The sequence below is a fragment of the Alternaria arborescens genome (assembly GCF_004154835.1).
Source record: "Alternaria arborescens strain FERA 675 chromosome Unknown contig_5, whole genome shotgun sequence".
In the NCBI taxonomy this organism is placed as follows: Eukaryota; Fungi; Ascomycota; class Dothideomycetes; order Pleosporales; family Pleosporaceae; genus Alternaria; species Alternaria arborescens.
Genome location: NW_021167860.1, coordinates 258,485 through 284,624, shown reverse-complemented (window position 1 = coordinate 284,624; position 26,140 = coordinate 258,485). Strand labels below are relative to the sequence as shown.

The 26,140-nt window shown below is 50.2% G+C and overlaps 6 protein-coding genes across 6 annotated transcripts; 4 read left to right on the top strand and 2 right to left on the bottom strand.

The window, feature by feature from the left end:
• Nucleotides 1–666: 666 nt before the first annotated feature.
• AA0111_g2757 (hypothetical protein) lies at nucleotides 667–1,751 on the top strand (the record flags this gene model as incomplete). Its single annotated transcript, XM_028648563.1, has 3 exons — nucleotides 667–750; nucleotides 803–1,497; nucleotides 1,559–1,751. 3 exons carry the CDS (start codon nucleotides 667–669, stop codon nucleotides 1,749–1,751), a joined length of 972 nt encoding a protein of 323 aa, XP_028509299.1.
• A 5,903-nt stretch (nucleotides 1,752–7,654) lies between these two features.
• AA0111_g2756 (Serine/threonine-protein kinase) lies at nucleotides 7,655–16,969 on the bottom strand (the record flags this gene model as incomplete). Its single annotated transcript, XM_028648562.1, has 8 exons — nucleotides 7,655–8,710; nucleotides 8,762–9,196; nucleotides 9,312–9,971; nucleotides 10,018–10,408; nucleotides 10,457–14,969; nucleotides 15,017–15,357; nucleotides 15,404–16,886; nucleotides 16,939–16,969. The coding sequence occupies 8 exons, from the start codon at nucleotides 16,967–16,969 to the stop codon at nucleotides 7,655–7,657; spliced, it is 8,910 nt and encodes a 2,969-aa protein (XP_028509298.1).
• Nucleotides 16,970–17,466: 497 nt separating this feature from the next.
• On the top strand, nucleotides 17,467–22,568 carry AA0111_g2755 (Nucleoporin; the record flags this gene model as incomplete). The annotated part of the gene is made up of 3 exons (XM_028648561.1): nucleotides 17,467–17,650; nucleotides 17,698–22,463; nucleotides 22,518–22,568. 3 exons carry the CDS (start codon nucleotides 17,467–17,469, stop codon nucleotides 22,566–22,568), a joined length of 5,001 nt encoding a protein of 1,666 aa, XP_028509297.1.
• Nucleotides 22,569–23,315: 747 nt separating this feature from the next.
• On the top strand, nucleotides 23,316–23,756 carry AA0111_g2754 (hypothetical protein; the record flags this gene model as incomplete). The annotated part of the gene is made up of 1 exon (XM_028648560.1): nucleotides 23,316–23,756. The coding sequence occupies one exon, from the start codon at nucleotides 23,316–23,318 to the stop codon at nucleotides 23,754–23,756; it is 441 nt and encodes a 146-aa protein (XP_028509296.1).
• A 24-nt stretch (nucleotides 23,757–23,780) lies between these two features.
• On the top strand, nucleotides 23,781–24,558 carry AA0111_g2753 (hypothetical protein; the record flags this gene model as incomplete). The annotated part of the gene is made up of 2 exons (XM_028648559.1): nucleotides 23,781–24,090; nucleotides 24,143–24,558. The coding sequence occupies 2 exons, from the start codon at nucleotides 23,781–23,783 to the stop codon at nucleotides 24,556–24,558; spliced, it is 726 nt and encodes a 241-aa protein (XP_028509303.1).
• Nucleotides 24,559–25,135: 577 nt separating this feature from the next.
• On the bottom strand, nucleotides 25,136–26,125 carry AA0111_g2752 (hypothetical protein; the record flags this gene model as incomplete). The annotated part of the gene is made up of 2 exons (XM_028648558.1): nucleotides 25,136–25,969; nucleotides 26,024–26,125. The coding sequence occupies 2 exons, from the start codon at nucleotides 26,123–26,125 to the stop codon at nucleotides 25,136–25,138; spliced, it is 936 nt and encodes a 311-aa protein (XP_028509302.1).
• Nucleotides 26,126–26,140: the final 15 nt, after the last annotated feature.

Genomic DNA, 26,140 nt, shown 5'->3' with positions numbered 1-26,140 from the left:
CAGAATAAACAGGAGAGTCGTAGGAACAAAGGTCTCCATCTGACTATTCTCTCTAAGCTTTCAGGGCCTACCAGATTGCGAGAAATAACAATCCAGCCCATGAAAGATAATGATAATACAATGAAGGTTGGTAACACTACTATAGCTGTGAGCATTTCAAGAAGGACTCGATTACGCTTCTAAACAAAGTTAGAGTCGTAGATCAATGATGTATCGCAGTTGAGTACCTTTGGAATCCGCTTAGTTTGTAATAAAGTACCTTGCACTAACTTCCCATACGCTGAAAACTCTAGAACTTGTGTCTGATCTTGCTGGTTAACTTCTTGTCCGTTGGGCTCGCGTGGCGAAGACATAGGGATAGATATCAACGAAGATAGCAGATTGGACGTTCACGAGTGCGATGATCTTAGCTGCGTGAGCTGCATGAGAGGGGTAGACAACCAGCTTGCAGAGGATAGGATTCATTGTCCCACTGTGTGAGACATTAACAAAACTGTCGCTATGGTCATGGTGAGACTGTCGCCGCGGATGTTCAAAGACATAAGCAAGACTGTAGCGGTCTGTGCTGAAATTGCAGACAACTGCCTCACGCTGCTGAGCTATTCTATATCTCATGCATCAGTATTAACTCTCACAGTGAAACACGAATGTAAGTAGACTACAGAGATGGACACTCAGGAATTGATCCAAGAAGTCAAGGCAATGCTAGAGCAAACAAAAGATATGTTAGACCGGCATGGACTTGGCGGGGTAATTATGGCGATCTTGACTACCGCTTGTTGTGCGCTAACGACCGCTGTAGGTTGGAGCTTCGCTAAGTGTTCAAGATGCTTTCGAAGAGCAGCACTTAATCACCCTAGCTCGGTTAAACAGGGCTTGTGGTTACAGCAGCTCCACCACTGCCGAGAATGAGGACGAGCTTCTAGAGCAGGATCTTCAACAGATTCACAAGAAGCGTAAGCTGGGGACAAAAGCACCGTTAGTGCTCGGTGGCCCTAAGGATCCTTGGAAGCGTATCACCAACCCAACGAATTTTGAGCGGCTACCTGATGTGCCTAAATACGTTCTTATCCACATACGAAGACACGGCAATGATGCTCAGAAGTTCTTACGCGCCCTGGCCCTGATTAGTGATTGCGGCGACTATACCTCTAACGATGATCTCGGCAACGCTTTCATGTCGCGCTACCAATGGACCAACCAAGTCAATCGACGTGAAGAGCAGATAAGGGTGCTCCAGCTCTTCAACGACCTATTCTGGTTTGATATCATGCAATGCCTTCGTCCCAAAGGTACTGGGCGTGTTGGTGACGTAATGCTGGCAGAACTAGACACATTTCTCACGCCTCTACACTTTGAGACTATAGGACTACGCAAAGATACAGTCATCGAGAACATAAGCGAATGGAGCCTTCGTGGTGCGAAGATCAATAAGTTGTGCCGAATCTACGGACCAGGTATAATACTTGTCCTCCACAAGCAGTTTTCCAGGCACTTGTACGTAGTTCTTAAACCCTGTCTCTTCTTGAACCAATCATATTGATACTGACTTCACTAGTTTTGACAGCAGGTTCACCGCCTCGGGTGTCTATTTCGACGGCGCTATTACCCGATTGGATAGCCTTGGCTTGAAGGACACCATCAAAAGCAACAAACTTGGAGATCTTGCCCAGAGTGTTCGCGAGCTCATGATCAAGCCTTTTCGAGACGCCTTGCGAGGTAAACAAACAGCGCGGGGTGGTACTGAATAGTACGAAAGACTTCAGCAGCATGAAGAATCTGGCAAAGAGCAGCCTGAAAAGTGTTGTTCACTATGTCGAATTGAATGGAAGGCTGAATTTCTTCGGGCCATTTTCTTCGTACCTTTCCACCCAAATAGATTGATTACACATCTCAATCCTACTTAAAAGATTCATGGATGCATGATTCGTCCTACCTTGTTTTCAGCCTCTATAATCCCCTTCACTAGGTATACTAGTAGCCTACAGCTCAGATGATACAGAGACAGCCGTCGTTACAGCAGAATATATCGGAAGCTATTCCCGCAGCCTGTTTTTCTGCGCCCCGTTTATCTTGCTATTATACTCAAATAAGAAGCTTGCTTATCTGGTCACGCATACTACCGTCAGCAATGGCCATGGAACGAAGACCGAGTGCTGACCAATATGTGACAATGCAATAGACATGTGACGTACGAACGTCAAGTTCTATAGGTATCAAACTCGCCTCTTAAGGCTTCAGGTACATGATCACATGTGAAGCGAAAGCTGTGTCACGCTATAGTTCCATGTCGTTCTATCTATGACTAGCAAACATCTCTGCAGTAAGCTAAAACACTTGCTCGTTACCATAAGAGCTTTTCCAACCTCACCTGGTTTTGTCAACGTCAGCTTTGACAGGATCAACCTCAACAATGTCTGATGTACCAGCGATGAGCCAAACACTGACGAGTTTAGCTACGACCGACCCGGCTCTGGACCGCTCGCGCTACACTATCTGCCAGTGCAAGAAGCGCTACATAGAACCCGACGACATCTACAAGTACGCACCAAATAAGGGCGATCCGCATACAAAATGCAAGGTATGTAGGGGCAGGACGGCAAGCTCCAAATTCCCCTCTCATCTTATGGTACCTGATCATCTCCGGCCTGATCGTCAACCTGACGCTTCGCTCAATACTGCGCTCAATCCTACGGCAGACCCTTCCCCAGGCCCTTTGTCGAACTCTACGTCCATTGAAGAAAGCGAAGAATCCAAATGGCTTGCGACTCTGTCTTTAGAGCAAGAGAGCGTCCTCCGCCATAGTCAGGATATTGTGAAGAGGTTCCCGCCGAACGCGATTTTGCACGACCTTCCTCATGCTACCTCTATAATTCAATGGCAAGAGATTGAGAGTCGCCTGAGAGATGTTTACTCTCTGGAAAGGCTATTTCGAGGCCATGATACGCTTCAAAGTCATTATAAGTATGGTAGTAACACGGTCGCGCCCATTGGACTCTTGGCTGTATCGTTGAACAATGCAGCCATACGCCAAGACCTACCCTTCAAATTTTGCTGGATAGACATTCCGTTTCAAGGGGGAACAGCGGCTCTGTTCATGTCCCTCAACGCCCGGAGCCTTTCGGAAACAGCACACTTGGAAAAGTTCACACTAGTGCGACGATTGCAGTCATGCTCAGCCTGGCAGAGCAACATCCTGAAGACATCACAAACAATAACCATCAGATTTGATACCATACCCGATTGCGTGATCGGCCACGATGGAGCTGCAGTAATACCGAAGTCACCACGGGAAGGTCTACTTTGGGTACGAACAACCATCAAAGGTACGGTGCATGGTCCAGGCATGCTATTGTTTGCAGGTGGTAGATCGTCTATCTTCAGAGACCACTGTCACGACGACAGTGACCGACTATTAGAAATCTTGATCAGCCACTATCATGGATGTATGTCAAAGCAAGTGTGGGAGAAAGTACAAACGACCGCTCTAGCTGCGTTACACAATCTAAGGAATCCGAGTGATAAAATGAGGTTGGAATGCACCAAGATCGTTCGCGATAGGCAGCGGAGGTCGAACTATGGACAACCTCATGATGACGAGTGAACAAAGATGTCTTTTGCGAAGACCGGAGCTTTTGGAACTTGGTGTCGCATGCCATCGACGAAATTCGTCTCTAAGGTGATGAAGATGAAGTGTCTTGGTGAGGCGGATACGAATCTGTTTCATGTAGCAGTCACTATCTACTTTGCTAAATCACGTTTACTTTGTACCCCTATCTTGGGAACCTGGAATCTCTTGATATCGAACTGAGTCGTAGTCAAGCGCCTTGCCATTGGGCCATTAGGCCAGTTGTACTGGTTGTTGATGGAGAAAAACAAAATTATTAAATCTATATACGTACGTCGTGTTTCGCAGCTCACTTTATCTCATGGTAGCGGAATATCCGACTACTCTTGACGAAATTTTGTGTGGGGTGGGGCATTGAGCAGCTACACCAAGGAAGTAGGTCAGGCGGGGTATAGCCACAACCAGAATTTTGTCTGCCGATCGGCTGCCGACATAACATTACACGCCGCGATCATGAGTGGCTGTAATCAACAGTCGATTGTAAGACTTTCCCCTCTAGGCAATGGTCAGATGCCGTAGTTATGCATGACCGCAATCGATGGTACGTTTGCGATAGTTTCCTTTCTAGGTAATTTTTGTTCCGTCTGGGACGCTTGGTTGTGAAGGAAGGTTATGCTCTAAAAGCAAAGGGTGTTCGCCCGCCACCAGTCGTCGCGCGCGCGCAGGCGCGCAGTCGATTTGCACCTCTGCCACTCCACACTCAACTGAGCCTACACTTCGTGCATCGTCGCATCTATATCTTCTATCTGAAGCAATATGTATGAGCCTAGCAAGAGGTAAAGTATGAGGTACAGCGAGCGCGACAACGGGATTCGATACATTGTCTTCATACAAGCACTATGTCCTCGTAGGTGCCTTGGTCGCCGAACATCTGCTTGCACTGTTGCCATTCCAGATCAGAAATGAATACCCTGTACATGTACCTGTATCCACTGCCACTACGTCGAAGACCCAGGGCCCAGCGGCACTCAGGGATGAGATACAGCTTGTCACCGGACTGCCAACAAGGCGGCAAATCTTCATCCTCGAATATATGCCCTACGATTTTCGATCCAATAATAAGATCGCGACTGTGCTTGAAAAAGCTGCCTAGTTTTGCAATCGAAGAGGGACTCGGAACGTTAGGGTTTGCTTGAAGAATTGAAACTTTGTTGCTGCGCCGTTGATCTTTTCTTTTCTTCGACTTCTTTTCGTTCCCGAGGAACTCTTCCAATGTCGCGCTGTGTTCAGATGAACACGAACCTTCCCCTGTGTCATCGTCCCAAAAGTTGAGACGAAGATAGTTTCGGAACTCTTGAACAGGCGTTTTCGTATGAGCATATGGTATTTTCATAAGCCTCAGAGCTTTCCGAATTTGCTCCTCCACATCAAGAATCGCTTCGTGCAGCACATCTGTGTCCTCTCTTTCTGGCACTGGAAGAGGTTTCAACGTCGTAATCACTCGTCCAAGCGCCAGCGCATCATGTATCTTGATTTCCGTACATCTTCCGTAGATGTTATAGGAATTCTTCATTGAGACACCTTGAGCAAGCATATCATGCTTACTTTGTGGTGCTCCGTAGGTTTTGTTTTCTCCACTCCATCGTTTTGATGTCCACATCGGGACCCAGGACGGTACCCCTTTGACATTACTAGGCCCGCTTTCCAAGATTCTTAGAGGATACGATTGAGGTTGAGGATCGAAAAGGATCCATACAGCAATTTGGTGAAAGAATTCGTGATGCTCCTGTTCGCATTGGACTCTCATCATAAGGAACAAGGTATTAACATGGAAACCGTACATGCGGATAAATCCCCATATTCCATTTATTCTGTCTTTGGGATTGCTCACTTTGAAATTTCCACTCATGCAATTCAGGTACGTAAGCAGACGGCTCGCAGATGATGTTTTGGACGGCTCGTAATCCTCATGGAACATCCAATGGACGATGAGGGATATTTGGGGTTGAGAAAGTGACGATGGTGCATCTCGAAACATGCAACGTTTAGCCACTCTCAGGAATTCGCGGTACCTGAGTTGCATATTGCCACATTGCATGACTGGGTCCTCTCTTGAGAGTGTGGCTTCCTGGATAACCCACACGCGTTGCCACCAGGGTTGCATTGCTATTATTCGTATTCCAAGAGCCCGTTGTTCATCAGGAACCCAACCATCCTTCCAATTTTCGCGGAGCAGGCAGTATGCATTCGTAACGTAATTTTTGGCTGCGAGCAATGCTGTCTCGATATTATTTCTTTCACAACCCAAGACTGCTCCGATATCTTCTTCCGTGGATAGGCGAGAGTAGAATCCTTCCGGTATCAGAGCTAATCTTGATTGACATTCTTCGATCACCTCTTGTACATCATTGAGTGATCCTAGCCAGATGCGTACCTCCACGGCCTCTCTGTACACACTGCCCATCGATTGTACTTGTGAAAGTTTTTCTTCCTCATCAGACTGGTTGATACAAATAGCATCGACCCAAAGTATGCGCCCTGAAGCGTGGTCTCGTAGGTGTCGTAATGCTTTCTCCAGATTTGTCGTAACTTGGAATAGTTTGTAGCAACATGCCCCTGGAGCTGAAGCAGACGGCCATGTATCAGCAGTTCCACTCGTTGGAATTTGATGGTAACCAAGTTGAATGGGTTTTGTGTGTTTAGCATCGCCCCATACGTATGACAATGCAGTATACTCTGTTTGACGCAGCTTTTCCAGGATATTGGCATGGTAAATTGTACAATATATATCATCATCGAAGCCACCTGGATGTAGATATATGAGTCGAGTTTCAATTTCTTGGGTCCATGAATCTATAGAATTTTCAGTCGATAGATTCCCGAGTCCATCCGAAAAAGACTCGGAGAGCGACGACTCTGAAGGCGAAGGCGAAGACTCGGAAAGCGAAGGACTGGATAGCGGTTGGTATGAGAAAGCGTCTGGTTAGGTTACTCATTTTCTTGATCAAGTTATTGGAAAGAATCAGCAGAACAGTTGTGAGAGGCTGGTGAGTGTCACAAGGCTACCTTTGAGTGTTTGATAACAAAACCGGCGAACCCAGGTGGCGGAGTCGTACAACTCGACCAATTATCTTCACACGTCCGCATACTTCGCCTCATAAAATGACTTGGCATCTATCATCGTGGGTAGACTGCATGCCACCACCTGATAAGGCTGCTTATGGTATGTGATTGTGCTCAGCATCGCAGGTCTCAGAGTTACTTGAACAGGAAGCCGTCTTGTGCGGCGGGGCAGTCTGATCCGTTCCACGATGGTCCAAAGCGACGTTTTACCCCAATTGTCCTAGCCGTGCACCAGCCGCAGATCGCTAGCTTATTGGAGCCTAGTTATGGAGCTGCTTCAAGCCAGCCAGTCAGCATCATTGCAATTTATCTGCAGTTGTTCATCTCTTCACGTGCTGCAATCAACACTTTTTCTTAGAAACTGCCCGAATAGGTAGTCATTACGTACGTGGGTGGGCAGCGACCACTGCATCCCTGTGTTCGCGATTCTTTGCTTTCAGCTGTGATCAACAGCCTTTTTGTAAGTTGCCTATCAAGGAAATGAAGCTGTTAGGACTGGTGCTTCTCGATGTCAAGGATGTCGCTATGCCTATTTTTACGCTCGCGCTCGACTTGCTGATTCGATCGCGATTACTTTGGATTGGATAAATGTCACTGTGTTCATGATGTTCTGGACAGGAAATTATTCAGCTAAGCACTAATACCTGTCGCATATAAGTATCGCATCACGATGGAGAGTCTGAGCTCGCTTTGTATCAACGATGCATGTGTAGTGCAGTATCCATTGTGATGTCGAAGTGGTTGGAGTGGCCGTCACGTGCAAGCCCATCAAGTCTACTACGGATAGAACATGGCTTCCACAATTTAGATATAACAGATATGTGTCAGGTCCTGCGGCAACAGAATAATTGTGACGCGCAATTCACACCGCCACAGAAAAGTACTCCAAGGGTGTACACGAACTTTTGATCATCATTATTAACTAACAAACCACCGAAAATACCTCCAGGCCCATTGCCCCAGCTATGCATAACTAGCCCACCCCATATACAGCACAGCCAGATTCTTCTCATCGGTAGCCTGCTGAATGAGCTCATTCACCGTCGCCTTGGTACTCAGCGTCTTGCTCAACTTCTTCTCCACCACACTCAACGCTCTGCCAGCCTCACCAGCCTGCTCTTCCTTCTCCCTCTTCTTGTTGCTCTCATGCACCGTACCCGCTGCCGTTTCCTCCTGGCCCGACGGCGCAGGCGTACCTCCCGGCGCGACAGTCGTTGAGCGAGCCGTGCCATTCGCACCGGCAGTTTCTTGATTGGCTTCTTGCATGCGCTTCGCCTTCGTAGGCGTAACGCTCCAGTTGACGAGGGGATCGTATCGCAGGACGTTGAGTAGCGTCATGATGGATTCCCGTTCCTCGCGTAATGTGTCCATGGTGAACTCGCAGCAGCGACGGAACACACCCTCAGTCTTCGTATAGCCCATACCGTCCACCAGGTCCCGGGTGAGTCGGAACGGCACGACTTCCGGTACTGGTAACACACGACCGGCTTCGAAGCTCACACCAAGATCAATGTGCACTACTTCACCCGTCTTTTCGTCAAGGAGGATATTATGACAATGCCGGTCGCCTAGGCCGAGGACGTGACCAAGGATGGATATGGCGGCTGTGGATCGCGTGTAGGCTAGACGGCGCTCGAACCATTCGTCTGGATCCTCGAAGCGTTCGAGCAGGAAGTAGCGCATAACAGGGTGAAAGTTATCTGCTATCTTCTGCCACACTTTCACACGCGTTGTAAGTGAATCTTGTTGGCATGCGCCAATTTCCTTGCGACACTTCTCTGGCTTGTAGTCACTTGGATAGTACTTCTCGTGAGCTGGCATGACCCAGAGATGCAGTGGGACAGTGTTCTGGACAAATTCCATGAGACCAGAACGCGTCGAGAGCGGCAAGACTTTGTATGTACGAATGCCGAGGTTGCGTATGCGCGTTGCGGTATGATTCTTTAGTAAGCGTGATACTTGGTCGAAAACTTGCTCCATGATTGCGTCTTGACGGAGGTCGTCGTTTCCAGATTTGAACTAAAATGATCAGCATACACGTTTTGTTCATGAACCAATTTCGTTGCTTACCAGTTGCTTGTACGGTCTGCCATCAGTGCCCTTAGCAGTAATGACTTTTGGCGCACTAAGTCCATTCGCGATCGTCATAGTCGACTTGAAGCCTGCGATCCTTGGTAGATCACTGTAATTCATGTTGGGTCGAACTTCAATCTGAAGCGTAGCAGGTGGAACATTGAGCTTTGGTATCTTGCTCACCAGCTCCCGTGATTCTTTGTACCGATCGAGCGGCAGCTCCCGGCCTTGTTGAGTGCTTTCTTTCTCGCCTTTGAACATCGCAAGATGGTGGTATACTTCGTTAGACTGGAAGATTGAGCTCCAATACGAGCGGCCTCTCTTGTCAGTGCTGAGTGCTGTTGCAAGCCCACCTGCGGCCTTTTGACGAGATTTCGCGGATTCATCTTTGGCTCGGACGACATCTTCTCTAGAGGTAGCGGCTACCTTCATCTACCTTGTTGTTAGCGCAAAGTACGTTGGCAGATCTACCTACCACAAGAGCAGGAAGGTGGTAGACCCTGCCTTGGAGCTGCTTGTATAGACATTTGAACATCGCAAAACTTACCTGAATGGCGAAAATCTGGTGCATACCATGAAATGGGTGATCGACGCATATACGGAAGACTAGCTCCATCAACAAGTGCTGGAAGTCGTTCTCTTCAGCTTGTAAACGTGACGACAGCTGGTTCATCAACAACGCAAACTTCCCGCTAGGCACATCTTTAAGATATGCCTTGACAGCTTGGTTCGCTAGTGGAGTGTCGGAGTACTCCAGCCACAAGGAGAACACCCTGAGCGCATCGTGGTTGTACTCGTCACTAGCGAGAAGGGAAAGCAAGTAGTTCTCAAGACATTGGCGTAAGAACTGCTCGCGGCCTTTGCGCATCCTTTCGTATTCCGCATTGTCAAGATCGTACCAGGTCTTGGCGCGACGAGCGTTTCGATGGTACGTCTCACGCATCCCTTTACTCTTGTCGGTTTTGGATAGCTTGGCAAAGTCGTGGTACTCTTGCAGCTTTCTGTCCATCACTGTCTTGATGCGGTTCATGTCTTCGGCGGCTTCAGGGCTCTGTAGTTGCTTGTCGCAAAACAGAGCAAACTCGTGGAAAACCTGGCCTGGGCCTAAGCCCTCCTTTTGGCCTTTGAGTTCGCGAATTGCTGGTTGCAAATACTCTTCCATGATCGCGTCCGGTTTGGCGAGGCGCGCTTCAGCAAGGTGGTGACCCTAGATTCATTAGTAAAAAGAGACACTAAGAACTTCCGCTCCTTACCAGTCGAGCCAGCAATACTGGCAAGCTCAGGTCGATGTTCTGTGAATCGAAGTCGGCATGGTCGATCAAGTGCTGACGCATTCTTATCGAGATCTCGGTCTCGCCTTGTTCCCAGAGTACGTTTGCGACCTCATGCTGGGCTGTGGCCTCAATGTCCAGACCGACAGCTTTGCACTCTGGTACGATATCTGACAGATAGGTAACGCTCGCGAGCGACTCTTGGAGCGCACCGTGCTTCCTGCAAAGACTGGACGAGGAAACCAGGGCTTCTACCTCCATACCCCGTATAGTCGCAGTTCGGGTATGTAATGAGTCGACAAGAGCAACGTTCGTTCCGATTACGTTGAACAGCGTTTCACGACATGATAAGAGCTGGCGCACGTCGTTGAACCTAGCCATAGTGAGTTGACAGATTTTACAAGGTGTGCAGGGTACTCACTCGCCAGCACGCATCCACTTCTCTCGTGCTTTCATTCGATCCCAGATGTCCATCAAGTGCTCTGATCGCTCAGCCTTGATCACCTCGTCTGCCTCTGTGAGTGCTCCAAGCGTTCGCAGCCGAATCTTCGTAGATATCGCCGAGCTGTCCTTCCCACAGAGGAAGTTCATGGTGGCTTGTAACTGGCGGTCGAAATTCTCTTGAGCTTCTGCCGCACTCTTCGCAAAATTTAGGCCTTGGAATGCTTTGAACAAGGTACTTGCCTCAGTATGGTTTAGTTCGGGTGCCTTAATATCCCACTGGCCCAGTTTCCGTGCGGTATGAAGTGTACTCTCTACTACATCGTCTCCAGCGTCACGAAATTGGTCGTTGGAAAGCAAAGAGTGCGTGACACTGTTCATGTTTAGCATGATGAGAGACTTGACAGTGCCACGAGAGTCTTCCGCTTCGAATTCGTTGCGTCGGCGCATCTGACTGTCGAGGCGAGCACCACGGAAAAGAAGGCTTTTGACACCATCTCCCTCGTAGTCAAGGCGATCAAGCACTGACAGAAGACTAGAACCACGATCCACTCCATAAAACGAGTCAGGTTCGTCCAGGTTCTTGTAAATCGAAAGCTGTAGTGGAAGAGGTACCTTTGGAGGATCGACTTTAACAGATGATCTCCTTGTAGTGCTCCTGATTATCGGCTGACCGGAACAGGTCTCTGCAAACAAAAGTGCAGTCCTGAACATGCCACTGTTCTTCGCGGCCTGTGAAGCCTCGAGATAGTCTACATCTAACCACTTGTCTCGTTCCACTCTGGTGACCTCTTTTGGAACTGGTTGACTCCGCAGATAGAGAATAGACTGTATAAGGATACGAACGTGTGAGATAGTAGCTGGGCCGCACTCACGGAACCAAGTTGCCATCGACTTGGAGACGATGTCGTGAACGTCGCGTTGTTCTTCGTATTCATCTAGTAACACGAGATGGAGGATATAGGGTAACAACTTCTCCGCCATGTGATTGATACCACGAAGCAAATCTGGAAGCGCACCGAGAATGGGGTCATCAAATGCGACTCTGCAAAGGGCCATCGTCAGGTCTCTAATCCAGTCAGATACTGGCTTCAACGGCGTAGTTGATACAGCTTCGCGCAAGCCATCTGCCACGGGTTGCGAAGTGTTGTCCGGCTCTGGTGGCTTGTATACAAGCGCTTTACCTATGGCCTCTGGGATGACTCGCTGCATCTCCTTCATGTACGGCGACTCAGGATCTAAGCGAGAGATCAGACGTCTCACAGCGTCCTCTGCTAGGCTGACCTCACTGCGATCGTCGCTATAGAACAAGTCGATGACCTCGTTCACAATAGCTTCCCTTGATGATTTTCCGGGAACAGACTTTGAAGTCTGGACTGACGATGACCAGGGTCGGGCCTGGGCCGAACTTTGCTTGACCTCACCGTAAGCGCTATACGCTCTACCCAAGACTCGTGCCGTCCACAGCAAATAGCCGTCACCCACTTTACTTCTGCGACAAGATTCCCAGACTAAGGGTGCATATTCTGCCGCGTCGTGGTCCAACCCAAGCACATCGTCTCGGGCATTTGAAGCGGGGCGAAAGTTCTGACAAAGCAAGTCCAAAGCAACATCTCGCGACGTCTTGTTCAACAGTTTGCGTCCTAATCGCACGTCGTCTAGTATCTCTAACAGGAGCTTGCTTTCTTCGCTACCTCGAATCGAATTACCTTCGGCGGTAACCTGAGAAGCCGCAATGGTGATGGATTTGAAGGCTTTGATGGCAGAGGACCGTTCTGTACCCGTGATTGCCTGAGCATGAGCCTTGAGGTACTCGGTAAGCCACGTATGAAACCTATTGGCTGCGTTCATGGTCGCCACATGTTGGGACTGTTGTGTGGTACTTTCTTGAGAGGAGCCCAGAAACACTCGGAGAGAAATAAGAATTGACAGGCCGATACCTGTGACGAAGCTAAGCTGTTGGCGAAGGTACTGGGCGCCGTGTTCAAAAAGATACTGCATGATGCCCACCGTATCCTCCGCGCATTGCATATCGGTGAGGAAAGGGCGCAGGGACTGGAGCGTCATTTGTAACGGATAGCCTTCAAGAGCTACAGATCCGGCCAGCGCAACAATGATTCGGACCTTGCGGATCATCGATCGGGCATAGAGCGAGCCGAGAGCCGGATGAATCCGATCAAGCAGAGAGCGCATCACATATGTGTAGGTGCTTGGAGACCAGAAGCCAGCTGGTCTATCACCTGTCCGTCTACATAAACGCTCGAGCTGATCTGGCAGGTAAAAGGCGGAGAAGGATGGCTCGATGCCTATATTAAGACCTTGCGCGGACTGACTAATTTCAGCAATCTCGGCCAGTACTGCTGCTGCGGGATTGAATGCTGGTTTCTTGTCTAGCGACTTTGGAAGACGTTCTTCATGATCGATAGTCTGGAACATATGACCCAGAATTTGAGGGAAATGCTTCTGGATCAGGCCGTAGTATTTGTCGCTACCAACCATGTCTTTCAGAAGGTTGCCGAAGCTGGAGTCAGCTCTGTTCCGAGCGGAACCTCTGCAAGTGTCCCATGCGATGGTGTACGCAGCTGCCTTGCCAATGTTTCTCGACAACAGTTCCTGTGCTGATATCTCTAGATGATCAGCCAGGAAGTCTACCTCGTCCTTGCGACCAAACATAATGGCTTGACCCACCACCTCGGCTTCAATGTCACAGAGAAGGTCCGGGAGCGAAGCATAACCAAAAATCTGGAAAGGAATGCGACCGACTTTTTGGCCCCGATCTAACCAGGTGTATATGACTTGCGGAGCGAAGAGCCTAAAGAGACTTTGCGAATCGCCGAGACCTCGAGATTGAGCAACATCGGAGATGCAGCGTTTGGCGTGGTTAACAGCTCCGGCGATGGTCCCCGCGGTGGCAAAGATGCGATACACGCTATGGCGCAGCAGAGTGTGCCACTGAGCTGCCAGACGCGACAGGACCAGCAAACGAACTGCAATGCCTTCAAGACCCTCATCATCGCCTGGTAAACTACTATCAACGTCTTGCAGGATCTTATCATGCTCGGAAAGGACAAAATCTTCGAACATCCTTGGCAGGTGTTGAGCAATATGATATTTCACGGTCATGTCACCTTTTGACAGAAGTTCGAAGAGATTGGTGCGTACAGATGGAATCTTCCGGTTTTGCGCAAAGTCCGGATGGTGCTTTAGTAGGCCATGAAGGAAGACCGCGATCGTTGTTTGCAAGTTGGCAGAACATCTCACCCCTCCCTTCTCCATCTCCCTGACGTAGTACACGTACAGCGCCTCAACGTTGTCGTAGAGATCTTGTGCCTCGCGATCGGTGGCGTCTGGGACCCAGACGAGTGTAGTGCCAATGAGAACCTCGACAAGCATGCCATTTGCAACTTCCGAAGTATTGTATTCGCGCGCGCGGGGATCAATGAGAGCTTCACTGAAGCGTTCGAGGAGATTGAGGCAGTCGTTCTGGGATATCTTCAAGTGGCTGTTCCATATCGAACGAAGAAACTGGCGTGAATGGAGAAGATCGCTTTCGGAAAGGGAGACTAGGTAGTCTACAAAGTCGGGAGGTACCGTCCCAGGTTCTAGTTGAGTATTTTTGGCAAGAAATGAGATAAACTGCAAATGTGCTGAGCATGATGCACGTAGAGCAGTTATATCACTTTCAGCTTGTACGTCGTGACGAGGCACATCATTGACGAGAACAGTAGCACCCGCAGTCATCTGCGAGTCAGGCTCATCGTCCACTTCCATGAAGTCGTCCTCTTCCGCGTAGAACGACTGTTTGACTTCTTTACGTTGTTGAAGAGCTTTAGGTAGATATCGAGCTAGCTGATCAATTCCTGTCATCTCGTACGCGCTCAGGCGCACCTGTTTCAGTGAGCCGATGTCAGGAAGACTTTTTGCACAAGTTTCGAGAACAGCATCGACCTTGTATTGCTCCGTTTGAGGCTTAGCTAGTACAGTGACAAAGGACTCAATCAAGCTAGTGGCGGCTGATCGAAGAGCTTGAACGCGACGGTCGTCAGGGTCGCTAAGAGTCGTGACAGCTGGCGCAACGATACACAAGTTTGTGATGATGCGCATCATATCTGACGTAACACCCTGTGTGTTTGTTGCGGTCATATCGTTCCATTGGTGTTTGGCTCTGTCAAGCTCAGATATGCAAAAATCAAGGATTCTGTTTCCTAGTGGCGAAGAAGAATAGTCGCTCGTGGGCTCTTCAGCAGAGTTGCGCGGCCCGTCAACCTTGGCTACAAAATGCTTTGTTGGGCGAAGAAGTAAGAGGTAATGAGCTAACTCTTTGTACCGTCCCATCTGCGTTCTGGCTTGTGCAATGGGTCCCAGTACGAGATAGGTCGCTGGTTCTGGAGGGTTGAAGGGCAAATCGAGGCAAGTGTAGAGTACACGCAGTACATCGCGAGCGTTGCAGTGTTGCGCGTTTAGCGCGGAGTATGTCCGTTCAGACCAGAGACCTACGGACTGTGAGTTATAGCCTAAGAAAGAGGTTGGTGGTGCTCACTTGGGGTCCATTTGGTGAGCAGCCAGTTGAGGATTCGCTCGGCTGTCGAACTGAAGTGTGTCGGATTTTCTTTGATACGTTCTTGTAGGATGGTAGTCAACAGCGACGAACTACTCTCTGTGAGCAGCGCTGGTCCGCTTAATTCGATGGATAGTAGCAAAGACTGGACAGTCTCGGAAACTGCTGAAAAGGGTACAATGCTCAGTCTCAAGAGGGCGTCCATGAAATGACATGCAGCACGGGATATTGACATGGAAGTGATCGCGCGAGACGCGCTTTGCCATGCAGATATCCAGTAAGGGAGTAAGGTTGGATGTGACGCCGATTGCTGGAGGGCGGCACTGTACACTCGTCAGCTATGTCCGTGTCATGATATGGTGTGCTTACCCAGTTAAGCCTATCATTGCCCACACGGAATGAGCTGGATGCTCATCAGAGATGCATGAAGTGAGCTTCTCCAACATGGGCTGGAGCTCTTCCTCGTCAAAGGGGCCTTCCTGTACCATGAATGCGACAACTTGCAAAGCTGCACGTTTGGCGTTTGATCTGGGCTCAGACACATGACGAAGGTATTCGGGGAATAGTTGAGTGATGCGCATGCGTTTGCTAAAGGTTTCCTCGCCGTCGCTGCGGTCTTGGAGAGTGTACCTTCTCCGCTGATCAAGCATAAAAGAGAAGCGTGCAATAGTGGCTACTGTAGACCATAGGCCCTCATATCGTTGATGCTCCGTCTCCATAGAGAATGCACAGGTGTTCAGAGGATGAGTATCGTTCCGAGCAGGGCCTAGATTTCGAAAGCAAAGGTGGTCTTCCTCGAGATATTGGTGCGCGGTAGTTTCTTGTCTGCGTCGATAGTCGTTGTACATTGTCTCGACAAGACCTTCCAAGTTAGAGCTGATGGTCTCATCATCCGGGTCAGTGAGGAGGCTTGCGACATGTGTTTCAGAATATACCAGACTGATCATGATCTCATCCCTCAGTGTAGCCTCAGGCCACATGACCTTGAGCAGCGGAATCAATTCTCGAACTGTGCGCTTTGTCAACTCGAGAGATTGCAGTGAAGTGCGTGTAAGGATTGCATTGACAGCAGCCAGAGCAGCGACGCCCACACTTCCACGGCCAGTCCTCTGCTGCAAGAACTGCAATAAAACTTGCAGGATGGCATCAGCTCTAGGAAGCAACGGCGCATTGGAAGCTCTGACGAGATGGTGTAAGCAATGAACGAAGTCTTCTGTTGCGCGAACATGCTCTGGGGGACTTGATCTGGTTTTGGTCACTGGCAAGCGCGGAGACGCCCTAGAAGATGTGAAGTCGGCATCAAGGGGAGTGCGAGCGCGACTTGAGACGTTAGTGCTCCAGCTATTTTGTGGCTCACCTTCGGCTTGGGGCTCTTGGAAAAAGCCGGCCAAGGACTCGATGCAGAAATCAACTGCCGCGTCCCAGCAATCTTTTGATAGACGCTCGACGTGCGGCTGGTATTCTAGGAGCGCTCGCAACGTCTTTGGGAGGTCCTCAAGAAGTGGTTCAAGCAGGCCGACTTTTCCGGGAAGCACCTCGACTATTGTCTCTATTATCATCTCAACTGTAGAGGCTTTGATTGTTCGCACGCCCGAAGCGATGACGTGACGCAGCGCGGAGGCCGAGAGAGGCAAGAGTGCTGCGGTCGAACCAGCCTTGCTCGACTTGGTCTTACTGACAAGGAAGGCGGCTCGACCATCGTGTAGACATTGGACGAGTGTCTCGCACAGTGCCAGGTAAGCTTTATTCCCAAGAGCCTCGAGACTGGGCTTCCCGTGGTTGTGCTTGAGGATCTGTTTGAGATCCTTGAGCCCGCTCGTTCGGTCAATTACGCGTGATGACTGGATGAGAACTGTTCAATCCAGTCAGCGTGAATTTCTCTTTTGCCTCGTCTCTATGCTTACGTTTGGCATCCTGAATATTGGTGGCGCCCATGGCGGCCGCTCACAGGATTGCGCTGCCGTCTACAAAGGGGGTTATTCGTGGTGATTTGAAAAGTCTACTGCAGACAGAAGCATACAACGTCGGCTGCGCTGTTAGCCTATCAGTGGAATAGTCCACGAGCACGTCTTGGGCGAGGTTTTGCTAGGTGCAGCGCAGCAAGAGCAGACGCGAGAGGGATGGAGCATGTCCCGATGGAAAAGCGCAGGCGATGTAATTACTTATACGCGTAGCATGTTGGCAGCGACCATGCGACCGTCATGTAAGGGCAGCACTTCCACTCTACCCTGGGTCTTGCGAGTGCGGAGGTGTAGCGGAGGTGAGATGTGACGGGAAGGCGCGTCGCAGGGTTCACGTCCGTGCTCCTGCGCGTTTCTGCGAAAGTCAAGCTCTCCATTGTTGAGAAAACACCAACCAAACACGACGTGAGATAGCCACCCCTACGCTCCTTCCCCGGCGCATAATGCGCACGACGACCTCACGACTCTCCCATGGCTGAAGAAGACAGCCTCGCCGCCCTCCAGGGCCTACACCGCGACTTGTGCGCCCACATCGACCTGCAGCTGCCCGTGCTAGAGCGGCTGCTGCTGAACCTAGAAGCGCATTTGGATGAGCTCAAGACGCTGCTGGACAAGAAGCCAAAGAACGATGCGAGCAGACAGGCTCTGAGCTCTGGTAATAGACAAGCAGGTGCATAGACAGGCAGGTGCTAACCGCGCCAGGCAAGATTAAGATTGACGACAACGAATATGAGGTCAACGACGATTTCAAGCAGCAGACGCTCGAACTGGCCGACGCCCTCAACCTCGACGAACTCGACGCCGCTGCCCTCTTCCTGGGCGCCGAAAGCGAAGCCCAAGAGCTAGACCGATCGCAGCTGCAGACCGCCGTGATCCGCTTCCACCGACGCCGCGAATACGTCCTCCTCTGCGTGCGCATATTGATCAAGACGGCACTGGACAATGGCGATTCCGAAGTCGAGGGTCTTCCCGTCCTGCAGGAGGCTGCCCAGATGATAGTCGGTGTACATGGCACGACGAATCTGATGAATGCGTACGGCTTCTGGACAAAGTGCCTGACAAGCATGGAAGCGGTAGAGGAGTGGCTACAGTCCATTGCAGAGCGCGTCCAGAGTACCCAGGTTGTTGGCCAAGTGCCTCTTCCGGGCTTTGTCGAGATTATGGACTACCAGCGCCAAAGCCTTACACGACAGCACGAAAACCTTGCCGCAATATGCACGCACATGATCAAACCCGGATACGTCAACCTCGACAACTACAAGGCCTTGCTCACCCGAGCCAAGTCCCTCGACCGACACGACCTCATCACCATACACTATGTCCCAATTATTCTGCGACTCACGTCCTGGGTCGCATCTGAATCCAACAACGTCATGCTAAGAGAAGCGCGCGCCCTCCACGACTCGCTTATGGCTGGTCGGGAAAGCGACAACTGGGCGCTGAGGAATCTGCATTCGGCGACTTTAACTTGGTGGCTGGCCGAGTACAGTGGGCGGTACATGGACCCCAACACCCAGGACGCTGCTCTGCAGGGCATTAATTTCGAGGACGAGGCCAACGCTCGATCTGAAATCTTCCTGAAAGCACTCAACGACGGTGCCTTCCACTTCATGCTTTCAGTCAGTCAGGATGTGCGCCCCACTCGCTGGTACGACCCTCAGAAGACCAGCATGCTGTCCACGCTGTTGCAAGACACCACCGTCCTGAGCAGAGACTCAGCGCAACCCGAGGAATTCTTCAAGGAGCTTCTCATGGAACAACTCCAAACTTTTGTCGACTCGTTCATCACTCATATGCCTGATACTTTACGTAAACTGAAGGCGGAAGAGGACGATCAAAGACGACGATTACAACTACACTTCCAGCGCTCGACTGGAGAGTATCCGCTTCATTTGGAAAGGTTCATGGTCATTGTCGCATACGCTTTCGACGGATTCCCAGATGCAGCAGAAGACTTTTGGAGCGACAAAGAAAGTAACCTGTACGGATTCCTGCAATGGGCAGCCAAGCGCCAGCCGACGCCTCGGATAGCCATGTTTTGCGAGATGTTACGGGCGATCGGTTCTGGAGAGGCGAATGCGGAAGCGGCACATCGATTCTTGCTCGAAGAGGGAGCGTCTGCTTCTGGCAAGATTCGCCGAACCAGTTCGCTCAGCTACACAACCATCTTCAACGAGCTGCGCGAGTTCGAGAACGATATCCACGAGCCGAAGAAGACGATTCAAAGCAGTGTCTACGCCCCAACGAATCCAATCGATCAGATCGTTGAGCCGGAAAGCGCAACTATGCTGGAAAGCTATTTGAGACTCATTGCCCACATCTGTAGACAAAGTGCTTCTGCTCGTATGTGGATATTGGATCTCAAAGAGTATCACTTTGCTGGTATCTGCTTCGGCCTGTGCACTGACAAAGTCGAGAGCGGGCTTCGCGCGGCCGCGTACGATGCCCTGTCAGCTCTGCTTGTAGGCAAGGACGCCACGCGTGCAGATGCGATGTGGAGTCTCCTGGATGAGTGGACGGTCAATGGCTTCTATACTGGATCTAGACAAAACAATGCTCTAAGCGCCACACCGAGAGACGATTTGTGGCCTACGCTCGCTGACGGATATGATGAATCTATCGCTCTGGTCCGATTCCTCCACTCACTCGTGGAGCCGTACCCGGAAAACGAAGGTCTAAATGACAGTCTGCCGTTCCCCGAGAGCCTAGGATCATCGCGTAGGATGCCGGGTATCGAGGGTTACATTGACTTCGTCATGCAGCAGGTGTTCGCAGAACGCTCCTTGGAAGTGAACGAACCTCTTCAACGCAACGTTATGCGGTGGACATGCCTGCGGTTCATGGTCACATGTCTGTCCACCTTCAATGAGAATCTCGTTGTGTTCGCAAACAAGTCTAGTATACCTGTTGATGAGGTCATTGATCCCACATCGCTTGCTGTATACGTTGCGCTTCACCCGTTCGCTCGCGTCATGGAATGGCTCTTCAACGACAAGGTCCTCAAGGCTCTTTTTGCTGCTTCGCATCATGACGTGACCGAGGTCGATGCTGCCCCATCCGACTCACCACTCATTCAGTCTTTAATGCTGAGCATTGAGGTTATGGATCTAGTGATGAAGCTTCAAGCGACTTACTTGGATATCGTCAAGCCAGTTCTCAAGCAACAAACGTCATTCCACCATTCTCCTGTATCGAACCTGTCGCTTGCGTCCTTCGAAGACGCGATCCTGAACAACTTGCAAATTATCGTCGATCTTGGACTCTACTGTGGCACTGGCCATGAAGCTTTGACTATCGCTTCGCTCCAATTACTAGAGAAGATGGCTTCTTCACGGAAACTGGCTGTATCTCCTGCGGGCTTCGGTCAACGATCGGGACGAAGCAAGATTGTCGGCATACTGGAGAAGGACAATGAAGCGGAGCGCATAGGTCGGTCTCTCTCGGGATTAATGCGCTTCAGCGCCGAAGAGCTTGAAGCTGGCGAGGAAGCTTCCGGATACATAGTCAAGCTTCGCGTGCTGGACTTTTTGAACAGCTGCCTTGCTGCTGTGTCCCTCCGGCCAACGATAGCGCATATCCTTCTCGGCTTTTCCTGTGGCACCAATACTGTCCGTATCGCCGAAGACAGCCTCTGGTCGAATGGCCAAGCCTTGTTTCACAGCATACTGCTTCTCGGTGTCCAATATCCTGACAACGACGGTGAACAGTTCATAGCTTGGCGGTCTGCGCTCAAGACGCGATGTTGGGATGTTCTGCAAAAGCTCTGGCGGTCCCCATTGACAAGCGCTATCATCATGGAAGAGCTCCGCGATAACGAGTTGCTATTCATTGAAGCACCCCAGCTGACTCCTATCACACTTGATATACCCTGGGAAGGTATGTCTCTTGCACAAGGGCTCGAAGTTGCACCCAGTGACTACTCTCCCTTCTTCTCAGGACCACCAGCACTCGCTCTTCAGAGCTTCCTCCAAAGACGCGCTGCTTTCCTGGACTACGAGTCGAGAGAACTCCGCTTGACAGTGAAAGAGAGCATGCCCACGATGAAGTCCAGGATCCAATCTGTCCTTCTTGGCACCACCATACGACCCGGTGAAGACGCAACATTGAATCCAAACATCTTCGATTTGTTCGACTTTATTGAGCTAACATATCCCGAGCGTGCTCTGCCCGACCAGCACGCATTCTTTGAGGGCGTAAATTTGACTTCATGTCAAGAAGAGAAGGAAGGTAGCAATCTTTACTCTCTGCCACTACTGGAGCAAGTCATTCGCCTCAAGATGAAGTATTGGAGAAAGGCAAACATGATTCAGGACGAAGAGAAAGAGGAACTGCTGCTTCAAGAGGCCGAACTGCTTATGGCTATCTTTTTGGATTGGAACCGACGCACTCAACTTCTCCATTACCACAAAGATATTCTCCAGTCGTGGGTGCAAGTTGTCATGGTTGCGGTACACAGCTGCGACTTTGAAAACGGCGCGCGCAGTTCCTTCATCATGCAAACGCTACAGGTCATTCTACCAAAGCTTGAGCAATCCTACACGTCGGATATCTTTACCGCCCTCCAACTCGCTAGCCTAGCGGAATCTCTTGTGCAGAAGGTTGACTTCGAATCGACTGCGTTCGACAAAACAGGCGACTTTGCGAACGATCGACTCTCTCAATTATTCCGTGCCGCGCTAGTTGGCATCTATAGCCCGGTGTCGACAGCCGAACTGCGAGAGTACTGCTACCAGATCTGCTTCCGCTACATCCACGGTACCTTCAACAAAGCGACACCCAACTCCCTGCTTGGTCGCCATACACTTGGAGCCATCAAGAATTGCGGCACCAACATGCTTGAGGTGATATGCGACGACGCCTACAGCGGGCAAGGAACATGCAAGGTATCTGCCTTACTCTTGCTTAACGCCTTCGTAGCGGCAGCAACTCGTCAATCATCCAAATACATCCTCGATAGCTTCGTCTCCCTAAACTTCGTCGGTGTCCTCGTCGACAATATCAAGCATATCCCCGAGGAACTACGCGCTGCCGCCGCACCTCAAGTACCTGTGCTACTCTCCTACTACGATGCCAGTCTCGCTCTCCTCCTCCGCGTCTGCCAATCCCGCCTTGGCGCTGCTCACGTCCTCAACGCCGGTCTCTTCCCCGCTATCCGCGATTCTCAGATCTTCTCTGTAGACCCAGACATCGGTCTTGAGTTCGACGATCCGAATGCACTACGCAAATACTACGAACTCATGCTCGCCGTACTTCGTGTCATCAACGCAGCAGTCATTGCACGAGGAAGGCAAAATGACCAGACTGTTTTCCAGGCCCGAGAGTTCTTGAAGGATAACCGACACAGTATGGTGAGCATCTTCAAGAGGAGTGTCAATGTGGGCGTAGGTATGGGTGAAGAGCTACAGCAGGATATTGTGGATTTGGTGGATTGTTGGACGGTTCTGGTAGATGTCACTGGGTTCCTGCAGGTAAGATATCGCGATGATTCCGGAAGTCAGAGAATCTTCACTAACAAACTGCAGTATGAGGATCAATCGAGCTTGAAGAAGGCCAGGCCGAATATGTTCTCTTAATGGACGTCACGCATGAAAGGAGTTGAGCCTAGAGGAGGATTGGTGGGTTTTGAGCGTCTGGCAAAAGCGATGGAGCATGTAATTGGTAGCGGATGCGTGCTTGATAATTTTGAATCGCGATCATCTAATTCAACAACACTCACAATATTTAGACGTAGTATCGCGTGAGGTTACCTAAGGACATTTCCCTCCACTTCTGCTCGTCATGATTCCAAGTCTCCTAACGTCTTTTCATGACTCAAACACGTCCAAAAATCGCTCGTTGAGATGAAGATCTTCGAGACACAAGTCCAGGGATTACGACACCATGGTATACCGGGGCAAGCCGTCGACGGCTCGCGCGGAATGCAGGAAACTGCGCAGTCGGGTAAGTCTCCAATTCCTTGTTGATTACCCAGAATTATCGGCCAACTACAATTCAATGCACTGTAAGCGATTGTATAACTCGCTTGTCATAATGCGACTCGCATGCAGCCTTGCTGTGGCATTTCGCTGACCATTCTCAGTGTGACAAGAAGGCTACCTGCATGTGGGCAATGCATCAAAGCTGGCCGTGGTTGTTCGGGTTACCGCAGCACAGTAGATCTTATGTTTCTCGATGAAAGCGTCCGAGTTGTTACCCAGAATCAGACCCACGTTCCGCCTCGAGATGCGCATCCAAATACGTCGAGAAACAGATCCCGCCCAAGAGGGCAATTGGCAAAACGCCCGGTGGCTGATTTCCCTCTCAAGTTGACTGGCTTCATCATGTACCAGCCGTTGAATGACCTTGGTGTCAATTTCTTCATGACAAACTTTATTGTGGACGATCCTGCCATGTCCCTACTGGATTACCTGCCTGATTTCTACGCAAAGACGGCTCACTCCGATCCTGCTTTGCCGCAAATATGTGCAGCTGTTGGTCTGGTTGGTCTGGTCAACAAATCTCATAATAGGGACATGCTCAGTGCCGCCACGCACAACTATGGTGCTGCAATCCGGGCTATCAACAATGCACTGCCGTGTGCAAAGATTGCAGTTCAGGACTGCACAGTCGCATCGATTTATCTGGCACCGATGTTTGAGGCGTTGGTCCTTCTAAGACGCGCAGGTATGGACAATGCCAGTATCCATCTAGCTGGCGCCGTTTCTGTCGCACACTTGATCCTGCAGCAGCAGAAACAGACTGAAGTTACCATTAAGCTATAAAATACGTTGATAAAGACTATCATCATGAACTGCTGGATCCAAGGAGTACCGCTATCGCGTAATATTGTTGACTTCCAGAGGCTGGTGGAGAAGAAAGCAGAGCGTGTCCTGGTAGATGACTCTTTTCTCAACATCATTCTTAGCCTGCTTCAATTCAAGGAAGTGTATCGGGATGCGGATAAGGTTGATCCAATGGTCATTGCCCAAAGCGCATTGGCTCTTGACGCAAACCTGGATGAATACGCACGCGACTTGGCACAGGAAGCTCCTTTTGAGAATCGTCAGCTTCTCGACGCTGAGCATAGCCATTTCGCGCACAAAGGCTACTTCCATTGTAAGTAAATCATGTCATCACACTTTGCATTTCGCGAAGCTAACCCAGGGAGTACGCCCCCAGCATCTGCACTCAAATATATGGAATAGCGTTCAGACAACTCACATACGCCTCCACCAGGCCATCACCCGCAAATGCGACAATGCAGCATCTTCGCTGGATTCGAGTACCAAGCGCGTATCATTCAAGAGACTCATTGTTTCAACAATCATGGAATTGCTTGCAAGTGTACCGCAAGCAGCAGGTTATGTACAAGATAGTCAGGTACCGCCAGTGCCTCCTCCAAGGGTCGCTTCCTCAAGTTCGTGCAGTACCTCAGTCGACCAGGAGACGCACGATCCCGATGGTCACACATCTATACCCCAGTACAACAACCACAGTCTGCACCATATACTCCACCAAATCTACAGTCACGGATCGGAGCTCTGCCTGCCGCAATCCAACAAGATTGAATCCAACAATGTGTAACATAGTTCGAGCAAAACGCCAGTCCTTCGAGTCTGACAAGCTTACGGAACACGGTCAGCCGACAGTTGTGAGATCTCCTTTGATGGGATGAAGCCTAAGTGAATGCCTATTGCGAAAAGCTTCCGTGTGGTATCTCTGCTGAGCGAACTAGGTATACGGACTATTAGAACGAGCTGCAGCAGTAAGCTGTCACCATATTGGACACGGTGGAGGCCATCTCTTTCTAACACATGCTTGTGTTCTTATTGGGAGGAAATGTTGGCTGGTAGAATGCATAGCCAGTGTAGTGCCGCATATACTACATGTGTTTCCTAAGTAGAGAGACGAGTAGCCTGCAAGCATGGTGTAGTTGACCTCGCGCAGAAGTGTTGAAGCTCGACTCTTTCTTAACAATACGTTTCGCAATAAACCGACGTGTAAAACATCTTGTCTATCCTGCAAAGGCGAGCATTGCAACCCGATTGATTCAAAGTCTACAACTAAGCTTCTAGTACTACGACTTCCACATGAATACTGAGCCACCTAAAAGATCAGAAATTTCTTCATTCCCTCGCATCGTTGACGATTCCAAGGCAATTTAGCTCAACATCTTCTCGATGGTTGGCTCAAGCGGTTCCGGGCGTCTGCCAGCCTCCTTCAAAAATTCCTCGAGCGTAGGGTCATCAATGTCGCACTCTCCATTCTTGATCCCATCGTACGCGCTGCTCCACCACTCGACTTGACCACGGTCAATCCCTCTCCCGATGTAGAAATCATCAAACTCCTTCCTGCTCACAACCTTGACCTGAACATCCTGACCCTTGACTTTGCTGACAATCTTCGCAATGTCCTGCAGTGTCCACGCCTTCCTTTGGGAGATATGTACCGTCTTCCCACTCCAATACTCGCCCGACCCAGCGATCACCTTGGCCGTTCCAAAGCATATATCGGCGATACTGGTGAAGCTCAGGCCGCCATCGCCCGCGACAACAATTTCCTTTCTCGTATCATCCTTGAGATCATAATATCCGAAGGCTACGGGCCAGCCTTCGTTGTACAGACCTTCTCTGATGATGGTAACCTTCACCTTGCCTTCCTTCTCCAGGTCGTGCAAATACGACTCTGTGCGGAGATGTGCGCGCATCACGCCTGCCGTGCTGGTGCTGCTGAAAGCGAGTGATGTGTAATAAATGTGCTTCACGCCTGCCTCGAGCGCAGCATCAATCGCAGCGCGATGGTGTTTCTCGCGGCCTTGCCAGAGAGGGGCGTCGTTGTAGTCCATTTCGATGATTGGCGAGGAGATGAGGAGAAGGGTGTCACATCCTGAAAATGCTTTCTTGAGTGAGGAGGCATCGTTGAAGTTGGCCTGGCGCAGATCGATGTTTTGGGAGCGGAGAGCATCGAAACGCGAGTCATCTGGATTTGAGGAAGTCTAGGGATGATGTTAGCCTGAATGCTCGTCTAAGTGCACATGTGGTGGTCTTACGCAAACGACTAGTTCCTTCGGGTCGATCAGTTTGTTTTCGAGGATGGCCTGTAAGATACCACCGCCGAGCTTGCCTGTCGCACTGTTGATAGCGATTGTCATCTTTTCAGGTCGTAG